Genomic DNA, 27454 nt, shown 5'->3' with positions numbered 1-27454 from the left:
TTGTTACCCTCAGTAGTGAGATATCAGTTAAAATCACCACAGTCTGTGGAAAATGGTGCCAGTATTCAGTGCCACTTCCCTAGTTTCATGCAACTGAGCAATTTCCTGCCTCATTTCTCTCACCCCTAGCAAGCCTTATTCACCATGGCTGGTGCTGAGTGGTGCCATACACAAGCACTCCGAAGCAGAAGTATCAATAGGCATGGCTTGTTTAAAACTTTGGGGGAGTGAGGGAAGTGAGTTCTGAACCTTAACTTTTGCTTTCTGTTGTGATTATACTGACAAGGGTACCCCTGCGTTGTATCTGTAGCTGCTATTCTTGCGACCTTGAGGTGTTCCCCCTTCACACCCATGGAACACCTGAACCAGATAAGGAGGAAAAAGAAGAGGACTTGGGATGACATGTTCAGTGAGATCCTGCAAGCCAGTGCTGCATGTGGTTGGGAGCAGAGGGCCTGGAAGGTGAACATTGCAGACAGCCTGGAGAAGGAAATTGTGGACAGGAGAAAAGCCCAAGATTCCCAGCAGGAAAAGGAAATGGAGATGCATCAGGACCTAATGGGGCTTTTCTGGCAGCAAACACAGACGCTGCAGACTCTTGTGGATCTACGGGTTCAACAATCCTGGAGCCACCTCCCTTTGCAGTCCATGGCGAACTCCATTACAGCACTTCCCTGCAGCCCCCCCTCAACATTCCACATGGCACCAGGGATTACAGCCCTACCAGCCCAGGGGACATTAAGGACAACCACTGCTTCACATGCACTGACCTGTGAAAGCCACGGAAACTGTATGTGTAGCACAAATTGATATGAACGTTCTTTCCCCTTGATACATTCTGTGCTATTAATTTATTAAAGTTTTGAGTGTATTTACTTTTAAATTGCACAGATTTTTCTCTGCATTGGTTTTGTTACTGAATAAAATTCAGTTATTTGGAACATCTTCATCAGGTCATAACATGCGCTGCAGAGTGCCTAGCAGTTCTGAAAGCACCCACTTGTTCCTGCATAGTGTGACACAACTCACAGGATCAGTGACAAACACGCACAGTGTAATAATCATAAATGTACAGCAAGCAGCACAAAATGAATAGGTATATTGACAGTGTAATATGCACAGATGTACACCAAGCGTCACACAATTCCTAACAGGCCCCCACACAGCAGGGCCAGGTAGAGCACAGCTCACCACACCACGTTACTGTGGCTCACGGATAAAAAGGTGCTCTTTCAAAGCGTCCCTGAGCCATATAGCTACACCTTGAGATCTTCTAATAGCCCTTGTGTCTGGCAGACAGCTGCTTTACCCTCCACTCCGGCAGCAACATTTCCCCCCTTTGCTTCACAGCTATTATGCAGGGCACAGCAGGCAGCTATAACTGTTGGGATGTTTTTCTGACTGAAATCCAGTCTTGTGAATAAACAACACCAACGACCCCTGAATCTACCAAAAGCACATTCAACTGTCATTCTGCACCTGCTGAGCCAGTAGTTGTGCATCAGTACAAGCACTGCTGGTGATTACCACACAGCGCCGATGCAAGGAGACAAGTATGTATGCACAAGCGTATACCAACTGCAGCAGCTTTACTCTGACATAACCTGCATCAACCAAAGTTTGTAGTGTAGACATAGTGTAAGGGTATGATGCACAGGAGTACTGGTAAGAGGCCAATCTTTGTCCTGGCCATAGTCACATGGGTCAGGACTGCAGTCACATGATAGGGGCATCCTCCATTAACTCCAGTGAGTACTGTTCTATCACAAGTAGCTTTGCTGTCTTCACATTGCAGAAATCTGTCTCATTCCTGAAGTTAAAATGGTCTTAGGACTCACAGATTCATGACCGTAGTGTTGTGCAACAACTAAAGCTCAAGCACTTCTTAATACAATAGATGCCTGTTAAATTATGCTGAAGAGCAAATCCTACAGAATTCTGACCCTTGAGGAAAACAATAAAACTAAATTCCTCTAATATTTTCTTTTTGAGGCCTCTGCTCTGTCATTGCTTAGATGCACCAAATTCACCTCTGAGCTTTTCCTAGTGCCACTGTCACTAGCTCAGTCAGACAGATCCTTGGGGAAAGGGTAACAAAGTAACCTCATGCCAAACTTGGACTGCATATTGAAATGCAAAGAGGTCAGTAGCCTCCGATGAGATCTAGACCAACACACAGGGCAATCAATGCCTTTTACCACTTCTTTCTACAGAGCCTCAGCATTAGCAACAGTTACTAGTGCATTTCATAGTCTGTTGACCAGATAAAGGGCGAAGAATGCATCTTTGCTTCCAACTTCAGTTGCTCTTTATTTGCCTTTTCAATTAGCTTGTTATCAACCACTCATATGGAAGAAAGCCCATGATTTCTGTAGCCCGTGATTAATGTAGCTGCCTGGTAGGAGACCTGTGTGCAAATCTATTTATATACCTGCCTTGCTGATTGATGAGCCCATTGATGATATATAAGTGAGACCCACAGATTTTTTTGAATGGTTATATATAGACACTATCTTCCTTGTACCTGTTTGTTATTTGTGAAATGACAGAAACTTGTCACAATGCCTGAATCTACATATATGATCTATTTTCATTTAGGAGCCAAGATAACTCTTAAAACTTATGCAAGAGTGTGACATGCTCATTCTAAACAATGTCTTCAGGAAAAAGATCCCCATCCTGCAAAGCTGTTCCCTACATAACTTACTCACACAAGTAGCCCGTGGGCTGGACTCTGATCTCGAGTATGCCAGTGTAAATCCAACAGCAGCTACTGTAACTTGCAAAGAGATTACTCACCCGAGTAAGGGTTTGCAGTTTCAGCCCTAATGAACTTGTAGAGCAATCTTAGATGATTAACTGCAGTGGATTTGGGGTCAGAATTAGAGCTGGCTACAAAACAAGAATTTCATTTTGTGAAAAATTTCAAGGTTTCGGAATTTGTTTTTGTTCTGCAGTGGAACAAAACTATGACTTTTTAATAATTTTCAGAGAGGCAGAGCCAGAGACCCTGAGCAAGAGAATAGCCTAGTGGTTAGGGTCCTCTCCTGGGATGTGGGAGATGCAGGTTTAAGCCCATGCTCTGCCTGAGTTCTCTGGTCCTGAGATTATTAATTATTTCTGCAAAGTCCAACATGAGAAATTGAGACTGACTTTATAGTCCAGTGATTGGGGGACTTAGCTGGAATGTGGGAGGCATCGCTACCTCAGAACAGGCACTTGAACCTGGGTCTTCCACATCCCAGGTGAGGGCCCTAATCAATTGACTATTATGTGAAGGGTCTCTCTTGTTCCCAGAAATTCCAGCTTAGACCTCAGCAACATTCCCATCCAAAGATTTGCATCCATGGAAAGTTTTGGCTTTGATGAATTGGTATTTTCCCATGAAAAAAACATTTTGTCAAAAAATTCCCAACCAGCTCTCGTTGTGCTCATATCTAAGGCTTTTGTTCTTCGGATCTTTTACATTTGGAAGGACTATCCTCCTTATCAAAACAAAATGCTTAGAGAGAAATCCTGACCGTGAGCTGGGCAGAGGCACAAGCTCCGGTAGGTGTGTTGAGGATGGGATCGTAGGGCAGAAATTATCCAGCCTGATTCTGGTCCTTAGGGCGAGATTATCACAGTCCTTGCTTGGCCACCTAGGGAAGTGTGGTGCGGTAAGCCAGCCTGCCCCCACCCCTCTCTGCTTTGACCTGCTCAGATTGCAATTCTAACGGTTTTTCAGGGGAGCAGGACCAAATTGCCTGCTACTCCTCCCACCCCGTGAGCAAGTCAGTAGGAAGGGGTGGGAAGTGGTAAGATCCACATCAGTTGGAAGTAACAGAGGAGGAGAAGGACCTCGGAGTATTGGTTGATCACAGGATTACTATGAGGCACCAATGTGATATGGCCGTTAAAAAAGCTAATGCGGTTTTAGGATGCATCAGGCGAGGTATTTCCAGTAAAGATAAGGAGGTGTTAGTACCGTTATACAAGGCACTGGTGAGACCTCATCTGGAATATTGTACGCAGTTCTGGTCTCCCATATTTAAGAAGGATGAATTCAAACTGGAATAGGTACAGAGAAAGGGCTACTAGGATGATTTGAGGAATGGAAAACCTATCTTATGAAAGGAGACTCAAAGAGCTTGGCTTGTTTAGCCTAGCCTTCTTTTAGTTGAGGGGAGATTTGATTGCTCTTTATAAATATATCAGAGGGATAAATATCAGGGAGGGAGAGGAATTATTTAAGCTTAGTACCAATGTGGACACAAAAACAAATGGATATAAACTGGACACTAGGAAGTTTAGACTTGAAATTAGACAAAGGTTTCTAACCATCAGAGGAGTGAAGTTCTGGAACAGCCTTCCAAGGGAAGTAGGGCAAAAGACATATCTGGCTTCAAGACTAAGCTTGATAAGTTTATGGAGAGGATGGTATGATGGGATAGCCTAATTTTGGCAATTAATTCATCTTTGACTATATAATATAATGGAGATATACCCATCTCCTAGAACTGGAAGGGACTCTAAAGGGTCATTGAGTCCAGCCCCCTGCCTTCACTAGCAGGACCAAGCACTGATTTTGCCCCAGATCCCTAAGTGGCCCCCTCAAGGATTGAATTTACAACCCTGGGTTTAGCAGGCCAGTGCTCAAACCACTGAGCTATCCCGCCCTCCCCCTGACAGGTAAATATACTCAATCGTCTGTGATGGAATGTTAGATGGGGTGGGATCTGAGTTACTACAGAGAATTTTCCTGGGTGCTAGGTGGTGAGTCTTGCCCACATGCTCAGGGTTTAACTGATCACCATATTTGGGGTCGGGAAGGAATTTTCCTCCAGGGCAGATTGGCAGAGGTCCTGGAGGTTTTTCACCTTCCTCTGCAGCCTGGGGCCTGGGTCACTTGCTGGAGGATTCTCTGCACCTTGAGATCTTTAAACCATGATTTGAGGACTTCAGTAACTCAGACATAGGTTAGGGGTTTGTTACAGGAATGGGTGGGTGAGATTCTGTGGCCTGCATTGTGCAGGAGTCAGACTAGATGATCATAGTGGTCTCTTCTGTCCTTAAAGTCTATGAGATCCCTGCTTCTGCCTCCCCATACCTGTAGGCTGTAATAGCTGTCTGGGGCCAGAGGGAGGAGTAAGGCCCTCCACAAATAGGCTATGTCTAAACTACTGCAGGATCAACACTGCTGTGATCAGAGCACTGGGTAGCAATTTAGGGCAGGCCTTCCATGGGTAGTGATCGATCTATCAGGGATCGATTTATCACATCTCGTGTAGACGTGGATAAATCAATCCCTGAACACGCTTCCCGTCGACTCCAGAACTCCAGCTCACGAGAGGTGGAAGCGGAGTCAACGGGGGAGCGGCAGCGGTCAACTCGCCACCGTCCTCACTGCCAGGTAAGTTGACCTAAGATACGTCGACTTCAGCTACTCTATTCGCATAGCTGAAGTTGCGTATCTTAGGTCGACCCCCCACCCAGTGTAGACCAGGGCTTAGTGGGTCTAGAGAAGACCTGCTAAATCGATGGCAGAGTGACCCAGCATGGTGTAGACACCTCAGTAAGTCAACCTAAAATCCTCCTCTCTGATCTTATATTGCAGATCTCATATCTGTGCTGTGGAAGCACTGCTGAATATCATGCCCTCATTTGGGGATGAATTCCCATTGCCGTCATACAAGAAACCTTGCCAAGAGCTCTACACAGAGCAAGTGAAGAATAGGCAACAGATAGGTGCAGGAAGAGTTGAATTTTGTCTGTAAACTGTGCAGCATTAGTTTATTGCAATATCATTGGGTGGGTGTAAACCTTCTGGTTTTCACTTGCAAAATGTTGGGGAGCAAAACTGAAGTCCTTTGCAAATTATGCAAAAACTTTGTCTTGCAAAACCATATCCACTTTTGTAAATGTGAATTTCAGAATGAAGGTGACAATTACATGTCATGTTTGTGTTCCAGTAGGAGCTAGAGGCCCTAATGAAGCCTGGGACACCATTGTACTATGCAGTGTGCATGCATGTAAGGTCAGATTGTGATATCCTGATGCACATTGAGTTACACAAGGAATTGCAATTAAATCAATGAGATTACTGATGGCATAAAGCAGTACTCAGCATGAGCAGGGAGATTGCAATCTGGCCCATAGTAAGAGCCATTCCCTGCCCAAAAGAGCTCAATAGACACAACAAACAGAGGATAGGAGAATGGGAGGATTATTATTATCCTCATTTTACAGATGGGAAACTGAGACACAGAAGTGCAAATCCTCAAAGGTTTTTAGACACCTAACACCCATTGATTTCAATGGGAACTAGGGTCCTAAATGCCTTTGAGTATTATAAATGGTGTCTGCATAAATCTCAGATTTTTTTTGCAACAAGCAATTATAGCATTCTTGATTAAAATGTTTTAAAAATGGTGCTTTGTCTCTTTAAGATGAGAGGAAGTGCCATTGTTAGTCATATATCTTTACTGTACTCTAGGGTTATAAAAACATACATTTTTGTTTTGAAAGTCATTTATTACATCTATAAACATCACATTGCAGTTGACTGTTCCCTGGATTAGAATGTCCTGGTACTCTTAGTGAGTTTTGACAGGCGGAAGGAGTGAAAGTAGAACATCTTGTTTTGTTACTGAGTTGGTTTTTAAAAGCAACTTGTCATTCTCTTGTATGCCACAGCCATTGAGACAGATCTAAGAGGCGCTGAACTCAGGGTACACGGGTTTCTGTGTTTATTCTTACTGCTGGACTTGTAGCATTCCAGGCATTGTATATGGTAAGTAGAGATGAAGCTTTCCTGGTATTTTAAATAAGTATTATTTGTTTTGTTTCGGCTCTTTGATTTTCAACAACAGTTTAAAACCCTTTCTGAGATAACTGAAAACTATTCCCTGTAATGGAACAAATCTTTTTATTTGCTCTTCGGGTCACTCAACCTGGGAATCGAATAAAATAAAAACACAACAGAGCATGAATTAGATCCTAGACTTTCAGAGTACTATGTGCTAGTCCCATTTTGAGTCACAATCATGTAATAATCAAATCATTTGGAAAATAAAAGCAAATGTTCCTGACAAGTATTACTGATATCTCTCATAATAAGTACTCCTGTTCTTTGTGCGGATACAGACTAACACAGCTGCTACTCTGAAACCTGTAATATTTTGAAGAGTAGCCTAATGATAATGAGTGCTTTCAAAGGAAACAGAAGCTGTTGTAAAGAAATATATTTTAAATGTTTGGTATCTATTTCTTACATGTGTATACAACTGATTCTTTTCCAAAACATATTTCGCATTGTGTGTTATATTCATGATACATCTTGATATGTCAGAAAAGTACAAGAGGCAGTTGTTAGAAATGCCAATATGTTGTTTATGCTTAAGGTATAAATGTGTGCGCCAATATATTAAAAATATATTTAAAACATATGAGAGAATATAAAATGTTTATCTTGCATTTCCAAGAGAGATTGAGAGAAATATAACATATTGCTACTGGACTTCATTTGTGGAAGACAGGGGATTATATTAGCACCATTTTGTCATTTTACTTTTTTAAAACTAACTAAAAGAACCTATTTCTTAAAATCGAGTGTCTTGTTTAAGAAGCACTTGCTCTTTCAAATACTAATTGCAGGGTCTTGTGGTTAATCTCAGGAAAGAGTCTGGGGATTTACTAGATAAAGGAGACCTGAACTACTCTGCAGAGCAAATGTAATTGACACAGCTGCTGGAGACAGAGAGCTGTCTACACTAGGACTTCCAAAGTTGCTAACAACAGTGCAGCTGAACCAGTGCTGGCAATAGTGGGATTTTTACATTTTAATTCCCTACTGTAGATAAGGCTATAGAGTTTGATTTTCAAGGGTTAGGTTTGATTTTCAGGGGAAAGTGCTTGGGAAGTTTGTACTGCAAATGCCAATGCTCTCCCTGTCCTATGGATACTCAGAGGACTCCGTTCTCCAGAGCTGTGAACCTGGCATTTCATATTAGCACTTCATGCACTTACATTTTTTAAAGGTTAGCAACTCTTTAAAGTATACTAAGGATTTTTTAAAGAAAGTCTGTTTTTTTAAATAAATCACTTAATATGTTACCATATAATATAAATTTAGTGGCCTGATCCTGCCATCCTTATGTAGGCAAGATTCCCATTACTCCATTAGGAGTTTTTGCTGTGTAAAGACTACTCCTGGGTGAATTCTGCACCACTGTGTACACACAGAATTCGAGTGCAGCGCAGAATATTTTTTTCTCAGCAGAAAATACATTCTGCCAAGAAGTGCTGCAGTTATGCCCTTCAGCCACTAGGGGCCACTGTGTGCCAGAACAGAGAGCAGCCACTCTGGGGTAGGAGCAGCCCCTACTGCAGATAAGGAAGGGAAGAGAAGAGGCTGGGTTCCTCACAGTGCCCTGCCCAGGGGGCCAGGTCAGAAGGCAAGGGGTATGGAGGGTTGAAAAGGGTGTGGCACATGGAGCTGCTGCGGGGGGGGTCACAGATTGGGGTTCAGAAGGGCTAGTGGGGAGCACAGACTTGGGTAGGGACTGAATAAGGATGGGGGTACAGGAACACCTGGGGCAGAGGGAGGGGACTGCAGAGACACATGTGAGGGGGGCTGTGCCTGAATGAATGAGAGAAGATAGGGGTCAGCCAAGATCTGCAAGGGGAACGCTCTCTAACAATCCCTCCCGCACAAAAAAACCTGTTCCATACTTCTCCCACCCACACCCCCAACAACCCTCCAAGTTCACACCCAGCCTCCTCCTCCTCCTCCTCCTCCTCCAGCAATTACTTCCCTCTCCTTCAGCTCCTCTGTTACCCTTAGCTCCCTCAAACCTTTGCACTGCTTCTGAGGAGTATGGGAAATATTGTTCAGTATTGTAGTTTAAATGAATTATTACTCAGAGTTCTGTATTAATATGCCTAGTAATTAATCTATTTATCAAAAAACATTTCCTGAATCATTTTTGTTGTCTGTATTGTAACAGACATATTTGCTGACAGGCATTTTGAAATAAATTACCAAAATAATTGAAATTGGTGTGATTATACTTTGTTATTTTGACAAAATGTGCAGAATTTTAAAATAGTGTGCAGAATTTTTAATTTTTTGGCAGAGAATTCCCCCAGGAGTAACACTTCAGGATTATGCACTTATCTGCTTTATCCTAAGGATGTTTGTGCAGTACAAGGCAAGTTGTTCACTGTGACTTTGCTGTCCTGCTGCATTATCAATGATTTAGAACGCAGCTCTGTGATTGGGATTTTACTTGGAAATACTGAGACTATGACTGGTCCTTGACTGGGGCTGCTGGGCGCTATGATAATACAAGGAATAAATTATTGCCTGTAACATATTGGTAAAGCAGAATGTACAGACTAGTGAGGTGGTCTCTACTGCATGTGGGATGCATAGGTGTTAATGCTTCTCACTCAAGTCCATGCTTGAATGGGGAAGAAGGCATAAGCCATGTGCACAGGGGTAAAAATCAAAGCGTGAGTAGAAAAATCGAATGTAGAAGTAGGTTATCTCCCAAGCAATGTCAACAACAAATACATCTTCCATGTTTACTTTTTAGATTTACCTCACTTAATCCAAAACTTTGGACACATTTATGTTTAATATTATTTCAAATGCTCCATCTTACTTTAATTTGCATTCGTGCTACAGACTCTTGTCTAGTCAAAGTTATTTCTTTTTCATATATATTTATAGTTTACTGAATGTCAGTAAATACAGCTTAAAAACCAAACCAAATGCCAGCAAAGGATATCAAGGCCAGTGAGGATCATAACATTTCTGACAAGAGTTAAGGGGTACCATTTTTAATAGTACCTAAATTACTTTTGAAAGTGATGCTTAGGCGTGTAAATCATTTAAATGCTTTAAAAATGTTTACCCAAGATTTCCTTTTAGAATTATAGGCCTGTTCTACTTTAAAATGTCTATTGCTGATTTCTTCTCTATTGGTTACATTGCATTTGGATAAATAGCCCAAAACAAAGAGTTTGGGATGGATCCTCAATTGGTGTAAACTGTCATAGGTCCATTGATTTCTATGGAGATATGACACTTGATATCAGCTGAGGATCTGCCCTTAAACATTTATATATAGAGAGAGAGAGAGAGAATATGTGCATGTGTGGGTGTACATATAGATAGAGATAAATGATAGATCTATGTGTGTAGATATAGGTGATGGATATAGCTTCTGCAGCTATACTAGGGAGGATATCATTTGGCTGTCACTTTTCATGCTTCAGGGCATAAGCATAAATAAAAAATAATGTCCCTATAGTATGGCATTTCATAACTAGAGCAGTTACTCACTGTCAGGAATAGAAAGGATACTAGACAAGTTGGATCAAGGGTCTTCCCCAGTATGCTAGTTCTTAGTTTTTATTGCAAGAATTATTTACTGGAAATTGTCAAAGGCAAGTATATTCTGAATGTCTTTCATTCCGTCAAACATCAGCGTCTTGGAAAGTTGCTCCTTACTTATCTGTCTTAGGCCTGGTCTACACTGGGGGGGGGGTTCGAACTAAGGTACGCAAGTTCAGCTACGCGAATAGCGTAGCTGAACTCGAACTACCTTAGTTCGAACTACTTACCTGTCCTGACGGTGCAGGATTGAAATCCGCGGCTCCCCCGTCGACTCCGCCACCGCCGTTCGCGGTGGTGGAGTTCCGGAGTCGACGGGAGCGCGTTCGGAGTTCAATATATCGCGTCTAGATGAGACGCGATATATCGAACTCCGAGAAGTCGATCGCTACCCGCCGACCCGGGCGGGTAGTATGGACGTACCCTTAAGGTTTGCTATCATGTCAACCACTGCAGTACAGTACTAAGCATTGTAAAGCAAAGGTACAGTATGAACCTTTCCTATGTGTCTAAAATGTACTTCCTGTAGTTGTCTTGTCATAAAGAATAGTAAAGGGCTAGAATTCTCTCCTGCAGTAAGAATTGGTCTCAGTGTTTGGTGTATTGCTTTCCTCCCATTGCAGAATTAGCAATTTGTTTTACGTGTGAACATGGACACCACTTCTGTAGGTTTTGGGCTGTTTTTAATATGTACAAAAGCAAGGGATTTTACTTGCTGTTTTCTAGCTAACTGGTCAAATCACTCAGTGCTGTCTAGGGTTGCCAACTTTTTACCCCCCAAAAAAACAAACTCCCTAGCCCCACCCCTGCTCACTACATTCCCCCTCCCTCAGTGGCTCACTCTCCTCCTCCCTCACTCACTTTCACTGGGCTGGAGCAGGAGGTTGGGGTGCGGGAGGGGGTGAGGGCTCTGGCTGGGGGTACGAGCTCTGTGGTGGGGCTGGGGATGAGAGGTTTGGGGTACAGGAGGGGGCTTCAGGCTGGGGCAGGAGTTTGGGGTTCAGGGTGTGGGAGAGGGCTCTGAGTTGGGGCAGGGGGTTGGGGTTCAGGGTTTGGGTGTGGACTTACCTCAGGCAGCTCCCGGTCAGTGGCGCAGCGGGGCTAAGGCAGGCTCCCTGCCTGTCCTGGCTTCATGCCGCGCTGCGCCCCGGAAGCAGCCAGGAGATCCGGGTCCTAGGTGGGGGAGCCAGGAGGCGCCACACACTGCTCTCACCTGCAGGCACCACGCCCTCAGCTTCCATTGCCTATGGTTCCCAGCCAATGGGAGTGCGGAGCCAGTGCTCAGGGCTGGGGGCAGCGCGCTGAGCCCCCGGCCCACCCGCCTAGGAGCTGGACCTGCTGGCGTTTGCGGGGCGCAGCGCTGAGCCAGGACAGGTAGGGACAGGGCCGGCTCCAGACCCCAGCGCGCCAAGCAAGCGCGTGGGGCGGCACTTCGTGGCAGGGCGGCATTTGGGTCCGGCGGACCTTCTGCAGTCATGCCTGCGGGAGGTCCACCGGCGCCCCAGGACGAGCGGACCTGCCGCAGGCATGACTGCGGAAGGTCCCCTCTTCCCGCGGCTCCGCTTGAGCACCCTCAGGCATGACTGCGGCAGGTGCGCTGGTCCCGCAGCTCGGACGGAGCTCCCGCAGGCATGCCTGTGGATGCGCCACCGGAGCCGCGGGACCACGGGACCATCCGCAGACACTTCTGCCCCGGCCGCGGGACCGGGGAAGGGCAGCGCAGCGCGCCGCCCTGCTTGGGGCGGCGTAATTTCTAGAGCCGCCCCTGGGTAGGGACTAGCCTGCCTTAGCCCCGCAGCACCCCCGACCAGACTTTTAATGGCCTGGTCAGCGGTGCTGACCAGAGCCACCAGGTTCCCTTTTCTACCGGGCATTCCAGTCGAAATCTGAACGCCTGGCAACCCTAGTGCTATCCTATCATTTATAGCTTGACTTCCTTTTCAATGTCTTGTGTCGGGCCCTCTAGAAAATTAAAATGGGATTCTTGGAGTAAAGCTAATAGAGTAAATTAATACACTGACTGGCTTTTCTTGTTTGGAGACCTGAATTTTAATCCTAGTTTGGATTACAAAAGCAAATGAATATAGTGGTCTCCTCTCCTCCTGCAGACAAGTTTAAAAACAAAACCACTGCAGAACTAGCAGTCTCTGGGGAAGTAAGTAAAAGAGATTTGCAAGTCAGGCATGAGGTCCATTTACTGTGTCGTGTGGGAGAAACTTTCACTACAGCTGTTTGCACTCTACCTGATTTAAGATCATGCTACTAGTCAATAACTTTCATGAGCACTAAATTTACCTGAAAATTTTTAAAGAAAAAACAAACAAACTAGAGGATCTAGTGGTTTCCTAGGTCTCCAGAAAGGTCAAGATTTTATATTTCCTGTAATGCAGTTTATTTCCATATTGTAGTTAAGCACAATGGAGGACAGGCCAATATTTGGGGAGTGTTTTTGCAGGCAGTGGCTGAAATGAACTACAGACTCCACAGTCAACCAGCCAGCTCCGACTCTGCAAAATGACCTTATTTAGCAATGGTGTGTTATGCCCTTTTAAAGAAGACGCTTCTGATACTATTACCTACCCTAGAATACAGCACGGTTATGGAATGACAGTTCCTAGATTTAAGAAGTTACTGAACTTTGCTGCTTTTTACAGTCCGTGCCAAAGATAGGACTACAGTGTGATCCCAAGCTGTGCTTTAGCCACGTTGAAGCATTAACATGTTGTTACTGGGTTCTTCACATGGTGTGTTTATAGTGTAAATGCAACCTGTGTGAACCAGAAGGAAGAAAGTGGGCCACGATTTTCAAAAGCGATTAGTGATTTTGGGTGCTTCCAGTTTTGGGTGTCCACCCTGAGACACCTGAAAGGGGCCTAATCGTCAGAGGATAGGTGCAGAATTCTTTCTGGAAATCAGATATTTTTCAGATATCTCAAGTTGGGCATCCCAAAATGACCAGCCTCTCCTGAAAACCTTGGCTGTAACCTGTAGCCAGGGGATATGAGACTGTGGTAGAACCAAGGAAGTAGCAAGTACAGTGAAAGGTACCATCACTGGCATATCTACGTTCCATTCCAAAACGAATGGTTACATTCAAGGCACCAGAATAGCTGCTTTGCTATATGTTTCTTTGATGCAGACCCACAACAAAAACAGGACAGACACGTGGATGGATTTTAAGCCAAAGGCTACAAATCTTATTAAACTTTCACAGAGGGGAGGGATGCTACCCACCATCACCCCTGCTCGCCTATACCAGGCATTTAGTTGGTTCCAGTGCAAGATTTCTAGGGCTCCTACCACATCACTCATAACTCAGCGTAGGCACTCCTCAGCCTACCCCCCGGGACTCAGCTCATTCTGAGTCCCAGCACAATGTACTCCCACAAGGGGAACAAAGGGTGCAGCAGGGTGGGGACTCTGCCCGCAAGGGCCCCAAGGTCTCACTTTGTCCCAAAAACCAATCGCCAAAATCCTAGGTCTCTTATCTCTGGGAACTGTTTATTTTATCCTTGCAACCATGTGGGAAACCAGCTGCAAATTGTGACGAATCAACAACGCAATCAAAGTACCCCCGTTAAGTACCAAATGCATTCCTACTTAACCCACTGTGGCTTGAAGGTGCTGCAAAGAAGCCAAAAAACTCTCTGGTCCTCTGCTAGTTGGCCCATGGGAGGAAAAAAAATCTTTCCTGACCTCCCTAAACAGATGATCAGCTAGGCCTGCAGCATCTCTCAGGCTAGGTTCCCATTCCTAGTTCAGGGTGGGTAGCGAGGGACTGCAGGAATGACTCCAAAGAGGCTCCACATGGCTCTCCATTCCAGGCTAAATTCTGGGAGCTGGGGAATGCTAGCCAATCGGCACCATTTTCCCCTCCAACTGGCCAATATGTGCCAGAGACTCCAAGGGAGAGGTCCTTCTGTGAGTAGCTCCCTACGTCACTGCTGGGACTGTCCCCCTTCACTGATGGCTCCATCAAGTTCCCCCACATGTTGCAGCAGGTGGGTGGCATTTGCCAAGCCCTAAAGTTGAAGTAATGCATACAGTGTCAGACTTCACTGCCTTCTTTTTCTGTGTTGCCTACTATGTTTTCCCATTATTTTGTTTTTTAGAGAAAGAGGAATTGTTCCAGAGTGTACTGACGCAGATTGCTGAACAATTCTCAAGGTAAAAACTTTACATCATTGTTATGAATGTAAAGTTCTATTTCTTTTATTGACACTGGCTAAGACTTTCAAAGGGGGCTAAAGAAGTGAGACACCCAACTTCCACTGGAATTCAAAGGGAGTTGGGCACTTCATGCCCTTAGAACTCTTGACAATTCCAGCCTTACTGCCGGACTCAGCCCATACAACTCCCATTGACTGCAACGAGGAGATGCACAAGGCTTATGCCAAGAGGGAATTTGAATGGTATTTGCACAAGAAATGAAAGGTTAATTGATTTAATTGTGCTTCCGTCATCGTATTGGCAGCAAAAAAAGTGCATCTTTGTTTAGTTTTGTAGGCTCAGCACTTGTTTATCGATTTTAATGTGCACATTTTTCTTCCATCAGATAACAATTCTGAATGTTTTTACAGATGCTTATTTTATCCTCACTGGCTTCAGTAAGAGGGATCAATTCTGCTATATCTCTGTAAGCCACCAATATGATTGAAAGAAAAAAGAGCTTCAAAGGTGTACAAATACCTGTATGCTGGTCTTGAAGCACCATCAATTTAGTTTTGCTTCCCTAAGGGGCATGATAACAAGTATCTGCTGGAAGATGGGGTATGACTTCATTTTCTCAGAGCCATAACTATAGCATTCTCTTTTAATATACATGGACTCTCCAAAGCCTTTGAAGGTGCACATCTTTCTTCAAGGTTGTACATTCAGCACAGATTTTGCTGTTCTTTACTTGACGTTAAATGTCATTCCTTGGTCTACCCTTTGAAACTGGTGTGCGGTTTCTATTACAAAATCTTTTCTTTATTGTATGCATATAGATACAAATGTATATTTCATATCTGACTTTTTTTCCCCAGGGTGTTTAAAATCAATGAACTGAAAACTGAAGTAGCAAATCACTTGGCAATGCTGGAGAAAAAAGTTGAACGTAAGTGTCCTCAATTTTGTAACAAAATTAGGAATTACTATATATAAAATTGACATCTGTTTAATTATAATACAAGGGTCTGGTAGCATTGCCCATTATTCAAGTCTCCTGACACTTCTCATTATATCACCCTGTTTTCAATTACTTATAAATTTACAAGACTTCAGATATTTGGGCTGAAATTTTCCATGCTGGGTCTTTGCCTGAGGCTGAATTGTTCTGGAAAAAAAGTTCAGGCATTTCCAAGAAGAAGGCTAGGGGAAAATATGGTGTTTTGTCCATGTTAAAAAATTCTGGTGACCTTTTCCTTGACAAGCTCTAGCACCCTTATGCTTTGGAGAAAGGGACTTGAAATATGTCAGGATGTGCCTTTTTCTGTCCCTATGAATATTTGCCCGAATTTGGACAAGTAATAAGCCTTTGAAAAATCACAGTTTGCACATGCTCAGTAGAGACTGCTTCGATTTTAGCTGCTAAATTCCCCAAATATTCCATCTTTATTGAGTATGCTCCGGTGCAGGGATTAGCAGGATTTTCTGCACAATTGTAGTTCTGAGCAGGGCCGGACACTGTAACTGAGGGCAGACAGCTTGTCTCACCACACCCTTCTGCTGCTAATGACAAGGTAGCATGTAGGAAGAAGATGCCTAATTTGAATGTGGAGGGGACAAGAGCCTCACTTGCAGGGGAGGCAGAGGGAGCAGATGGTGACAAGGAGCCTGTGGGAAGACTGGGACTGGAGACCGGCAGAGGGAAGAAGGAAACAGAGACTGGAAGTTGAAGGGCAGACTGATAGCTAGGGAGGGAAACAGGAGGGGACTGGGAGCCAGTAGATTCAGGGGCTGCTGAGATGGAAGAGAAGCTGTAGGGGGGACTGGGACTGGATGGACAAGGAGACTGGGACTGGGAACCAATGGAACCAGGATAAGGAGATGTGGGAGGAGGGGAGACCGATCTGACAAAGAGCTGGGCTATGGAGGAGAACTGGGAGTGGCCCTGGAAGTGGCGGAGAGACTGGTACAGAGAGTCCAAAGAGTTGAGACTTGGAGTCGCTAACCAAGGAGATTGGGCCTGGGAGGAGAAGCCAGAGGAGTGGAGGCTTGGATGGGAATGAGGAGCAAGGGATGGGGACGAGAGGGCTGGGACAGGGACATGTTGGAGGGGATGGGGTAGGAGGGTCATGTTATGGGGGATGGACATAAGTCTGTGCTCACCACAGCACACTCCCATCCAGAGCCTGACATGGAACCAAGGATTCCTGAGTCTCACCTTTCCTCTGCTGCCAGCAAATATCTGTGAAACCCATTGGCAAAGTGTCCTGTCCCCCTCTTCTGCTGGTCCACATGGAAGATGACAACCTACTACTATTGGTTAGTCTATCAACTCAAGTGGCAGAGTTCTGTGAGGTGGATCTAAAGGTTCCAGTCCAGCTAATGACCCATGTTGGTGTCAATAAGATGCCACATGATGGAATTTCTGGTTTTTCTGTTTGCTTTTTTAAAAACCTAGGAAATTACACACACACAACACTATGTTAACAGAACAATATAAGGTTGCAAAGTCAAGCACTCAAAAGTTAGGAAACGCCAGAATTAAGGTGGCTTGTGCTACATTAATTCAGCACCCTTGTGTGTATGCGTTATGATACAGTCCTTAATTACATGATCACATTTTATTTTATTTTTCTGCAGGACCCCTGTCTCATTTAGTACACGGGATAGACCTGCTCTGGAGAGGAATCAGGGCTGTGTAGTAAAAGAAAATGTTGTCCGTTGGACTTCTGCTTTATTTGTTACAGAAGTTGGAAGGTGTGTAGTGAATGAGGCAGGGGACTGCAGGAAGAGGAAGGATGGTTTCATGGTTACAGTAGTGAATGCTGGCTTGGAGAATTAGATTCTGTCCCTTCCTCTGCCCCAGAGCAAGTCACTTAAACCACACTTTTCAAAGGTGATCAGCAATAGTGTGTCCCTCCTTTTCTGGATTCCTGACTTGAGACCTTGGGATCTGATTTACAGAAGTGCTGAGAATTCAGAGCTGCGACAGCAGTCAATGGGAGGTGTAAGGTGAACATATAAAGTGGTACAGAATGCTAAGCACTCTGAAAAATGAGGTCCTGGGCATCTCAAATTGGGCACCGAAACTTAGTGAACCTTAATGAAACTTTTTACCTTAATCTTGCTGTGCTTCCATTCTCCATCTGTAAAATGGAGATGATAATATCCCACTCTCTCACCTTACAGAGGATTGGGAAGATAAAGTAATGTTTGTGAAGCTCTCAGATAATCTAGTGATGAGCGTGAAAACCTATGAGGAAATTAATCATTGTATATTCAGAGGAGGGTTTGAATAGTGTGCAGTAAATCGGGCCTGGGGCCACATAATGAACAATGAAAAGAAAACAAAATATCAAATAGCTGCTCATTAAATGAGCACTGCCCATCCTGTGCACTAAATGAGGAAGAGCGCCTGTGGAAAAAATAGTATGTGATCATGTAATTGAAGACTGTATCATAATGCATACACACAAGGGAGCAGAATTAATTCTGGAATTTCCGATCTTTTAATGCTTCACTGTTCAACCTTAATACTGTACTTTTCAAATATGTTGGCTGTGTGGATGTGGATGTGATAGATATATATTTATAATGGTGTTTTCACTTTCATGTGAAGTACAATTCCAAAGGATAAGTGCCTACACTCAATAAAGAGAGGATAGTCCTGTAAAATATAGTCTCGTTCCTTGAATTTTTTAGTACTTTAAAAAAAATAATCAAATGGGGATAGTGTAGTTAAGTTCTTCCATCTTATGTGGTTATGCTGGATATCTGCACAGATCAGAACCCTTGTTATTCATTTACACTCCCCCCCCCCTTATAGTCAACCTCTTTCATTAATACATTTACCATATATTAAAGAGAATACCATTGAATACTTTCTTCTCATTGAATACTCCATACTTCCCATTATTAGCATTAGGTTTTCAAGGTATTTCCACTATATGTGAAAGTATCTCACTTTTTTTTCCCTTTCTGTACTCTCACACTGTATGAAATATGGGTCTCACTGAAGTCAAAGGAAAAAGCCTAATTAATATCAATGCAGGTTTTCACCTACTGTGGTTCTTATTCTAGCTGCAACACACACACTGATTCTGAATATGTAATGTAATGTAAGTAAAATGTAAAGTACTATATTGTCCATACCAATAAATATACTGCATGTATAAAACAGACTACATATATTTTGTGTGACTTCACATGGTTTAGACAACAAAGGCTACATGTGCTTTTTATTAAAGAGGCAGAGGCTTTAAATTATCTTGGCCGAAACTGGAATTGTAAACACAGAACACCCACGCCTTTCATCCCCTGTTTCCTGGTTGCAGATTAAAACACTGCAAGGCTCTATTATTGTTTCTATTCTTCCTTATTGTTTTAACAGTAAAATTATTGTTCTTAGTTACTCTGCAGCAAGAAAATAAAGCTCAAAGCAGTATTTTTCTGTATATAGTCTGATTTTTATTTTTTCACCCTGTGTAGTGCATAAAATAGACCTACGGAAGAGAGGGCAATAGGACACATAAAGCACTAGCATACAGCACAGTTTTGACAGGGTCAAGTTCTCATTTATATGCTCCAGAGGCATAGGCACATTTAAGACAGAAATTGACAGAGCCTTCTGCCACACCACAGCTGCAGCAATGCCTCTTCACTCTAGGCTAGTACCAGCAGCTTGCCAGAATCCATGGACCAGAGCAGGGGAGGCCGGCACTTCTGTGGGTCTCCCCATCAAACTGGTATACAGAGCAGGCACCAGAGTGAATGCTCTATCCAACTATCCCAGCCAGGCAAATGCTTCCTTCTTCCACTGGCTCTCCCAGGTGGCTTACTAAACCCCAGCTACAGATGCACTCTGCATGCACAGCCTTTCGGCACTGGCAGGCCAGCTGGAATGGGAGGAGATAACAAAAGGTTGCTGTCACATGGTTCAGGGTCCAATCCAGACCAGTGAGGGGTTATGTCACCACTTGCCCTGCCACCCTGGGTGCCTTACGATGCTTTGCTGCTGTAGCTCCCAGCCTGGGATGCTCACAAGCAGCCTACAAGCATGTAGGTCACACCATGAAGTGTTTATGTGCTAGATAGCCCTGATTCAGCAGCTCTGACACCAGCACCCTGTCTACAGCCCCACTCTAGCTTCCTCCAGCCTTGTTTCCACAAAACTGTGCGCTCTGCAATATCCATCCTTTCCTGGATAGTTCAGAGAAATTATAAGGTTTCTGTGTTCTTCTGAAGACACAAAAGCACATCACAACTTATTAATTTAACGAAAGTACATGCATTCTTCCATTTAAACACAGCTCTGAGTTGGTTTATAGTTAAAAATTGAAGGAACAATAATCCACACCATGCAGAGTCAAGCACAAGAGTTTATTACGCACAGCGCTGGCGGAGTGTCACTTTGCTTATTAGGCTCAGAGACACTGCAAAACAGTTGATTACAATAGATTATATATGGTGCTCACTGGGCAGAGAGAAGCGACGGGGATGGGTTTTCCCAAGCCCTGGATAGGTTCTAGCAGCAAGACAAGATAAGCACAATAAGCCAATGGTCTAAAAGATTACATAATGGTTCCGCCCACAGCTCAAAGTAACATATTGCTGACGATCAGGTAATTGCCCTCAAACTATGTCTATTAAAGTGTATAGGTTAAATCCTAATTTTGGGGCCCAGGGGAATGAGGATTTAAAGCAAAAAAGCAGTAATTAGTATTTAACAATAACAATTGTTTATAAATTTACCCTTGGTTTTCTGTGGGCTAGGATTGGCATACATTTGTGAGGGGAGAGTGTCATAACTTATGTCAATTATATTAGGCCTTTCCCTGAACTCTGTCTGGGATCTGAGGGGTATTGTACCACTATCTCGTCCCTGCATTAGGGAGTAAGCATGAGGCCTTTCTCAGCACTTCATGTGTCTATAACTCGTGATAAGGACGCCCAATTACATTCAGAGTTATGCTGACTTCGCTCATTGACTTGAAACACACAAGGTTATCTGTTTACCCCAGCTTTCTCATAGCCATGTATTGCTAGTCCTCATCCGGGCCTATATGAAAAGTTCTTAGAAGAAACTGTAGTTAAGATTCTACATGCACAGCAAATGGATTTTGGCCCTTCAAAAACAAAAATCAACTTTATTAACAACAGGACACAGGTTAAGTGATGAAAAGTAAAAGGAATAAAGTTAGAAAGGGTTACAAGCAAATAAAAATGAAAACACACATCTAAAAGTCTAAAACTTAATCTAGCAACATTTCTCTCACCAGACATTCTTCTCCCCAGCCATGGCTGATTTTCCCTCAGTCAGGACCTTCCACAAAAGTATAAGATGCTGGCTTCCCTTGTCTTCCTAGGTAAAACATGTTTGTCTAAGCAGGTTTCTAACCTGTATTCAGTTTCCAGAGACTTCAGATCCCACCATCTTGGTTGAAGGACCCATCTTTCTCAGTTGGAAGAGCTCTGGCTTCTTGTGTCTGTCTAGTGATGGGTGCCAAAGATGGCTTCTGTCTTTGCTTGTATCTTGCAAAGTTCATTGAATTTGTTTCAAGAGGAAGGATGGCTTCATGCTGTTCTTCCCTTCCTGTGGGCTTCTCATCCCTCTGTATGTAAATGGGGCTTCTGTTGTTTTGCTTCCACTATGCTTAATTTACATAGGACACAGGTAAATAGCTGCCTTCTCTCCTGTGTTGGGGGGGAGGGGCGGGAGTACCTTTTTCTCCCTGTTTGGCCACAGACTGTAAAGCATAATTATCATTAAATATCCAAATTTCCTCATATATTGTAAATATATACATTTCACAATATTAATCACCAGTGTCATTAGCTTTCAGAAAAGACCTTACTCTATACACTTTTATAATACAGTAATATTGATATAATCAGTTGATTCAATTGCTTATCACTTGAGGTTCAGCCCCCCTGTCTTTATAGACAAGTAAAACTTTACAATGTGTTCTTTGAAAAGTAAAACCCGGACCAAGCTTCTCTCTCCTGCTGGGGCATAGACACCATCCTATCTCTTCCCCCCATTACTCGGCTCGATAGCCCTGTTTACCCAATATGTAACTATGGACTTTCATGGTCTTTGCCTGAAGACGTGTCTGGTCAGAGAATCAAATACACATTCCTTTGTCTGAGGCAGCCTGTGCTTATGCATTGCTTACCAAACACATGGTATTGACCAATGGGAAATCTTGGCAAGTGATTGTAACAAGTAGCGGCATTGTCTCCATTGGGGTATCAAAGTCCATGACAGAAGCTGGTTCCTACAGCTTGAAGAAAAAAGAGCCCATAGGAAACAAGCAGCTCCCAACCAAGATACATACATTTGCAATAAGTGCCAAAGATTATGCAAATCTCTGATTGGACTGTTCAGTCACATGAGACATTGCAAACCGTCTACAACGTAGGCTACAATTCAAACCACCTCTCGCAGACGAAAGATGCCAACACGCACCAAACACATGTTAAGAATATAATTCTAGCACATACTCATAAGTTTTTGTGCACATCTTTTGCATATACCATGACAGAATATTAATGATCAGTGAGTTATTAGTTTTCCAGTGACGAATTGCATGATACCTTTTAGATACAGATTATAACCATAGTGAGTTGGGGCACATTGAATTGGTTGGGTCAGATAAAACGCATTACCTGATACCAGCAAGTCCCTTTTCCTCTGGCACTGGGATGCTTTTAGGGTCACAGTTGCAAACTGTCTTATTTCAGCTACATGGTGAAATAAGTTACATATCTGCAGTACATGGGGCTTGGTAGTTGGATTTGGGAAGCCAGCATTCACAGAGCTGACAAATTTTCCCCAGACAAGGCTCCTCCTTAAACTGGGTCTCGCTCCTGATAGAAATAACAACAGATGTGATTATCCAGGGATATTTCTGCTTGAATGGATCAGATCACATCTCCAACAGCCAGTGTTGGTGAAGAGGTGCTCATTTTTTCCTGTCGACGAGTGCACACATCTGCTCAGAATTTGACCTCAAGATCTTGCAACTGTGCCAAGTATGCAACATTTTGAAATAATTCCAGGTCTTCGTGTTTTAAGTGTATAAGTGCAATGAGCTGGATCCTGAACTCCTTACTTAGGCAGACTCCCACTGAGTTCAATAAGAGTTATGATCCAGTGCAGAATTCAAGATTTGGCCCAATGCCTTTTTAAACTACAGGGTGTTTTAAAAATGTATTTGTTGCTGCAAATTAATGTAAAGGGCCTTGATCTGTGTGCATAAACAAGGCAGTTTATCATATACAATTAGTGTGAAGCAAATTACGCTTTTTTTTCAGCTGCTTCCTTTGATCTTGACTTCTACAATGGAGACCAGGTGCTGGCATACAAGGGATGTGAAACGTATAAATGGGTGCCAAGTGGACACCTACAGGATGTAACTGACTAAAGTGTGTAAGGCCTTGTCTACACAGGAAAATTTTCTCAGTATAATCCAATGTATTTATACTTGGGCAACCCTCACTGGGACACTCCTATTCTGGTATAAGAGCGACTTTTCCTTTTCTTACATTGCTTGGAAAGGGTTTACAGCTAAGCCCCACTCCCCACCCCCAAGCCATTTTTATGCTGAAATAAAAGTGGGGAGTAATATCTCTAAAATTATACCTGTAAAACTTCCCCGTGTAGATAAGCGCTTAGTTAAGACACCAAAGCGTCCTGCAGTAGAATAGATGGCCTTAAACAAGGAGTATACAAGGGTGCAACTGTGAATCCCAAAGGAGCATGACCCAGGGTGCACCTGAACAAAATGCACAACCACATCATGTCAGGAGGAAGAAAAATGATGCTTTTGTCAATGTCCTCCTCCCCTGCTCAAAGGTCTATCACGTCACAGTAGTTATTAGACAGGTTGGCAACCATAACTGAAATTCATTATCTGAAAAGGACACCTAAAGGAATGACATCTAAGGCCATGAGTGAGCTCAAACCACTTTATCTATCTATCTATCATTGGTGCATGGTTGATGGCATTACATTTAAGGACCATAAAGTATTTCACAAATGTAAAGTGAGGGCAGAATCTGGCCCTGCCTCTCAACTTAAACCACTGTTACATGTGATTGTACAATGCTAACAAAATTAATTTCATGACCACAAATTAATTTCATGACCGTTTCAGGCCTGTCCAAAAGTTCTTCCAAAACCTCTGTAAGTAAGGAGAAGAACACTTAATTTTTTTTAATTTTAAAAACACCCTTTAAAAAAAGAATTATATTAGTTTTCTGCTCCAGTGTTGATGGTGAGCAGGTTTTAGGAAAGTTGAAGAGCAACTGTGACCGGGGGTCCCCCGGGAGCCAACTGAGGTCACTCAGTTAGGGTGAACTGCAAAGAATGGGGCAGACAATCCCCAAAATTGGTGGATAATTCAATACTTAGATTTACCCAGCCAGCACAAAACAGCTTCTATAATACCTCACTGGTTACCCAGAAGCCAACAACACAGTTCCCTTATTGTAACCCAGCCTCAGGCCTCCACCCAGATACCCAAGTCAAGTATGATGAGGATTACTGAAAATCTTATTCATCATATAAAAAAGTTCTACCAATCCCAAGGGATTGGACACGTTACCTCCCAGGTTAATGAATATTCCCGATTTTACCCAAATACACACTTACAGCCAATTCTTATTAACTAAACTAAAATGTATTAAAAAGAAAACGGAGAGAGTATTGGTTAAAAGATCAGTATATAAACAGACATGAGTACAATTCTTGAGATTCAGATTCAAAGCAGAGATGGTGTGCTTTGTAGTTGCAAAGAGCTCTTTCAGAATTAGTTCACAGGTTATAATCCAGTGTTTATATTCAGGGCTATCCAGTCAGAACTGGGATCTCAGTCCTTATGGCTTAGGCTTCTCCTGCCTGAAGCCTCACGCAGATCTGAGATAAAAAAGATTGGGACCCAAATATCCTTATATAGTTTCAGGCCTTCTTGTGACAGCTCAGAATCCTTAGGCGAACAATAGGCACTCATGGGGACTTTTAAGTGGACCCAGTTCCTAAACATCACCAGTAATTATCCACACAGATTAACATACGGCAATTTCCTGTTTTTCCACCATTCGCAGATGAGTTGCTATACCTTTCAAAGAAAGATGAATACAGCAATATCCTATGTTTACAGTTAATTTAAACGTTAAGATGTCCTTTTAATCTCTGAATTAACAGAATACAGCATAGACAGGGACTGTTTGATTACATTGTTGACCTCTACCAATATATATGTAAAAACACAAACGTTATCTCCCTATATGTTGTTAAGGGTTGAATTTGAGTCATTTATCCTGCAGGATGCTTAACCCTTTCCAGTCATGCGTCACAGAGGTCATCATACCAGTGTATGAGACAGGAAGTGCAGCTGACTACCAACAAAGCAGTAAAATTGAGCATCCACCAAGTGCTGTCAAAAGCACATCAAAAAAACACTGCATTAAATAAACCTTTTTTCTCTCATCCCTTTCAGCTCTAATCATCTTCAGGGTTACTCCTAACAATATTACGTACAAAATGTTCAGATGGAAATGTGATTTTTCAGGTCCCTTTCGTCAAACAGGAATTATTTTCAGAACCCTCTCCTTTTCCTCTTCTCATATGTAATAGTCTGGACTGAGCTTGTGTATCCCTTGTGTTTTTCCCCTTCCCACACCCAAAAGCAATAACTGTCGTTACTAGCAATTAGATGAAATCTGAGTTCTCTGCTGATCTACAGGGTTATGTCCCTCCCAAGCAATTTTTCATCACTTGCATGTTATGCTATGGGTGGGTAGGATGATGACTATTTTAAGAGAGAGTGGATGAATACTGATCCTACAGTTAAAAGTTCCCTTGAGTTTCCTGCACATCAGCTCATCTACGTAAGCAGTGAGTACAGTAAACAAATGAGCTGTGGCATGATCACACTGTGAATGATATGCACTTAATAAATGGCTTGGTATTGTGTCCTTGAGTATGTTGGTAGCCTGAGAGTGAGAAGGGAGGAAGATCCACATTGGATCTGTGTGAGGCTCTCAAGGCTGCATGGAATGAAACAAGCTGCAACATAAGGACAAACTTTCTGCCTTGTGGTGCTTATAATACATACAGAGGAGAGGATAGTATTTCCTGTGCTGTATGCAACAATAACCCTGGATTGCGCAACAACTTATCCACAAGGAATTATGACATATTTTAGGTACTTAGCTGAAATAAAATTATTTCTAAGTGCCAAGACATTTTTAAAATGTCTATTTTTGGTTTCTCTGTATCCAGGCATGCCTCTCAAAGTCTCCTATTGCTCCTTGGGGAACTTTTTAAATTAAAACCTTTTATCTTAATGGGAATTTGAATTCTAGCAGGACACTTTTGTGACTGTGCTGTCTGGCAATCTTATCACATCACTGGAGCATTTCTTTGCCAACTAGTTCCTTTGATTAGTGGTCTGGGGAAGAGGGGGTGAAAAGGGTAACAGAGCTGTAGACTGTTGCTAACCATTCTGAAAAGGTCAGATGCTATGGCCATTTTGTGAATTAAAACTCTTGAGCTCATTTCAAAAATTGGCAACAGAAAATTCTTATGGATTTTAAAGCTACATGGTGTCAGTAGCTCCTGCACGTATGGGAACTGGTGCAGCATGTAAGAACCTGTTGGCTCACTGGATAACCCCACTGTTACAAGCCTTTTGAAATTCTGCACAATTAATGTTTCTCCATGGTAACACCCCTGTTGTTTTTGCTTTGTTGACAGTGGAAGGACTGAAAGTAGTAGAGATCGAGAAATGCAAGAGTGACATTAAAAAAATGAGGGAGGAAATGGCAGCAAGAAGCACCAGGTAAGTTCTGCTTCAGTTACCATTGGGGAAAAGAAAAATCCAGCAGGATTTCTGGATTCAAACTCTGGTGAAGTAATTCCATTGAATTTAGTCATTCTGGTTTTTTAAACACAGAAGCAAAGCAGCAGCTCAGTGCTGCGCAGGGCATTGGCTTCATTTGCAAAGACTGTGGTTTCATTTAAGAATTTATGGAAATTCAGTAGTTAAAAAAGCTGGTTCCAGATGACTGAAAGAAAAATCTTCTTGCAGACAGAGATTAATGTCTTGTTTGTTCTGTGTTCAGCCATCCAGTCATAGGAATTTTGCACCAAGTTTTATGCAGCAAGAGAAACTTCTGTCAAAGAAAACATTTATTTTGTAAGAAGCTAGTGTTCTAATTAGCTCCACTAAGTTTTAAAATGTAAGTTGGGAAAATATCACAATAAATACATAACAGTTCTTCTAATTATGATCTCACACTTCTGCAAAATGTTGACTTTCAATTTTAACTAGCAATGAGGGATTTCCTTCTAAATTCAAGGAGTCACCCTACTGATCAGCTATTACCAAGTTTAGACTTGCTGTAATTAAAACAACAGCAGAGGGAATTGTATCTTGTTGTGGTACACTAAATCAGCTGAAGAGTTGGATCTTTATGTCTCCGAAATATATCATTAAGATAATCATATCGGCAACTAAGAGATTATTAACACTGCTGGTAGAGTTATTAAAGAGAAATACACCAGGCAATTCAGACTTTTGCTAAAAAGGGTATCTCCTAAGTGAAGTTACCTATGTGTGTCGTCTTGAAAGCCTTTCACTTTTGTTCTATAGGGTCACACTTTTTGGTCCTTAAGCAGACAAATCTTTCATTGAAGTAGATGGGAGATTTGTTCAAACACCATGGAACCTGGCTACATAATAATTTGGTTTTATAATGTTATGGTTATCCAGATGAATGTGATGCAAGAATTCAAAAAACACATTTGTACTGATACAGTCTTAGGGCCAAATTCTGCCCTGTCATTCTGGTGTAAATCTGGAATAACCCATTAACCTCAGTGGAACTACTCCAGATTTACAGCAGTGTGACCGACAC

General features: G+C 42.8%; 1 protein-coding gene across 7 annotated transcripts in view; it reads left to right on the top strand.

Moving 5' to 3' along the window:
- Positions 1–27454, top strand: part of PDE9A (phosphodiesterase 9A) — a 117935-nt gene that overhangs the window by 52817 nt on the left and 37664 nt on the right. For 2 of the 7 annotated variants that reach the window (XM_039520886.1, XM_039520885.1), the window contains exons 7-9: positions 14494–14548; positions 15409–15479; positions 26292–26376. In XM_039520886.1, coding sequence (XP_039376820.1) covers positions 14494–14548; positions 15409–15479; positions 26292–26376 — 211 coding nt within the window. Of the gene's footprint in view, positions 1–1732; positions 1749–6682; positions 6773–8357; positions 8428–14493; positions 14549–15408; positions 15480–25525; positions 25741–26088; positions 26181–26291; positions 26377–27454 lie in introns of those variants that run through there. The other 5 variants (XM_039520890.1, XM_039520889.1, XM_039520888.1 and 2 more) reach the window with 5 other exon arrangements.

This window comes from Mauremys reevesii, linkage group 1 (assembly GCF_016161935.1).
Source record: "Mauremys reevesii isolate NIE-2019 linkage group 1, ASM1616193v1, whole genome shotgun sequence".
Lineage (NCBI taxonomy): Eukaryota > Metazoa > Chordata > Testudines > Geoemydidae > Mauremys > Mauremys reevesii.
The sequence above is the reverse complement of the archived record's forward strand: the minus strand, read 5'-3'. Positions and strand labels throughout refer to the sequence as shown.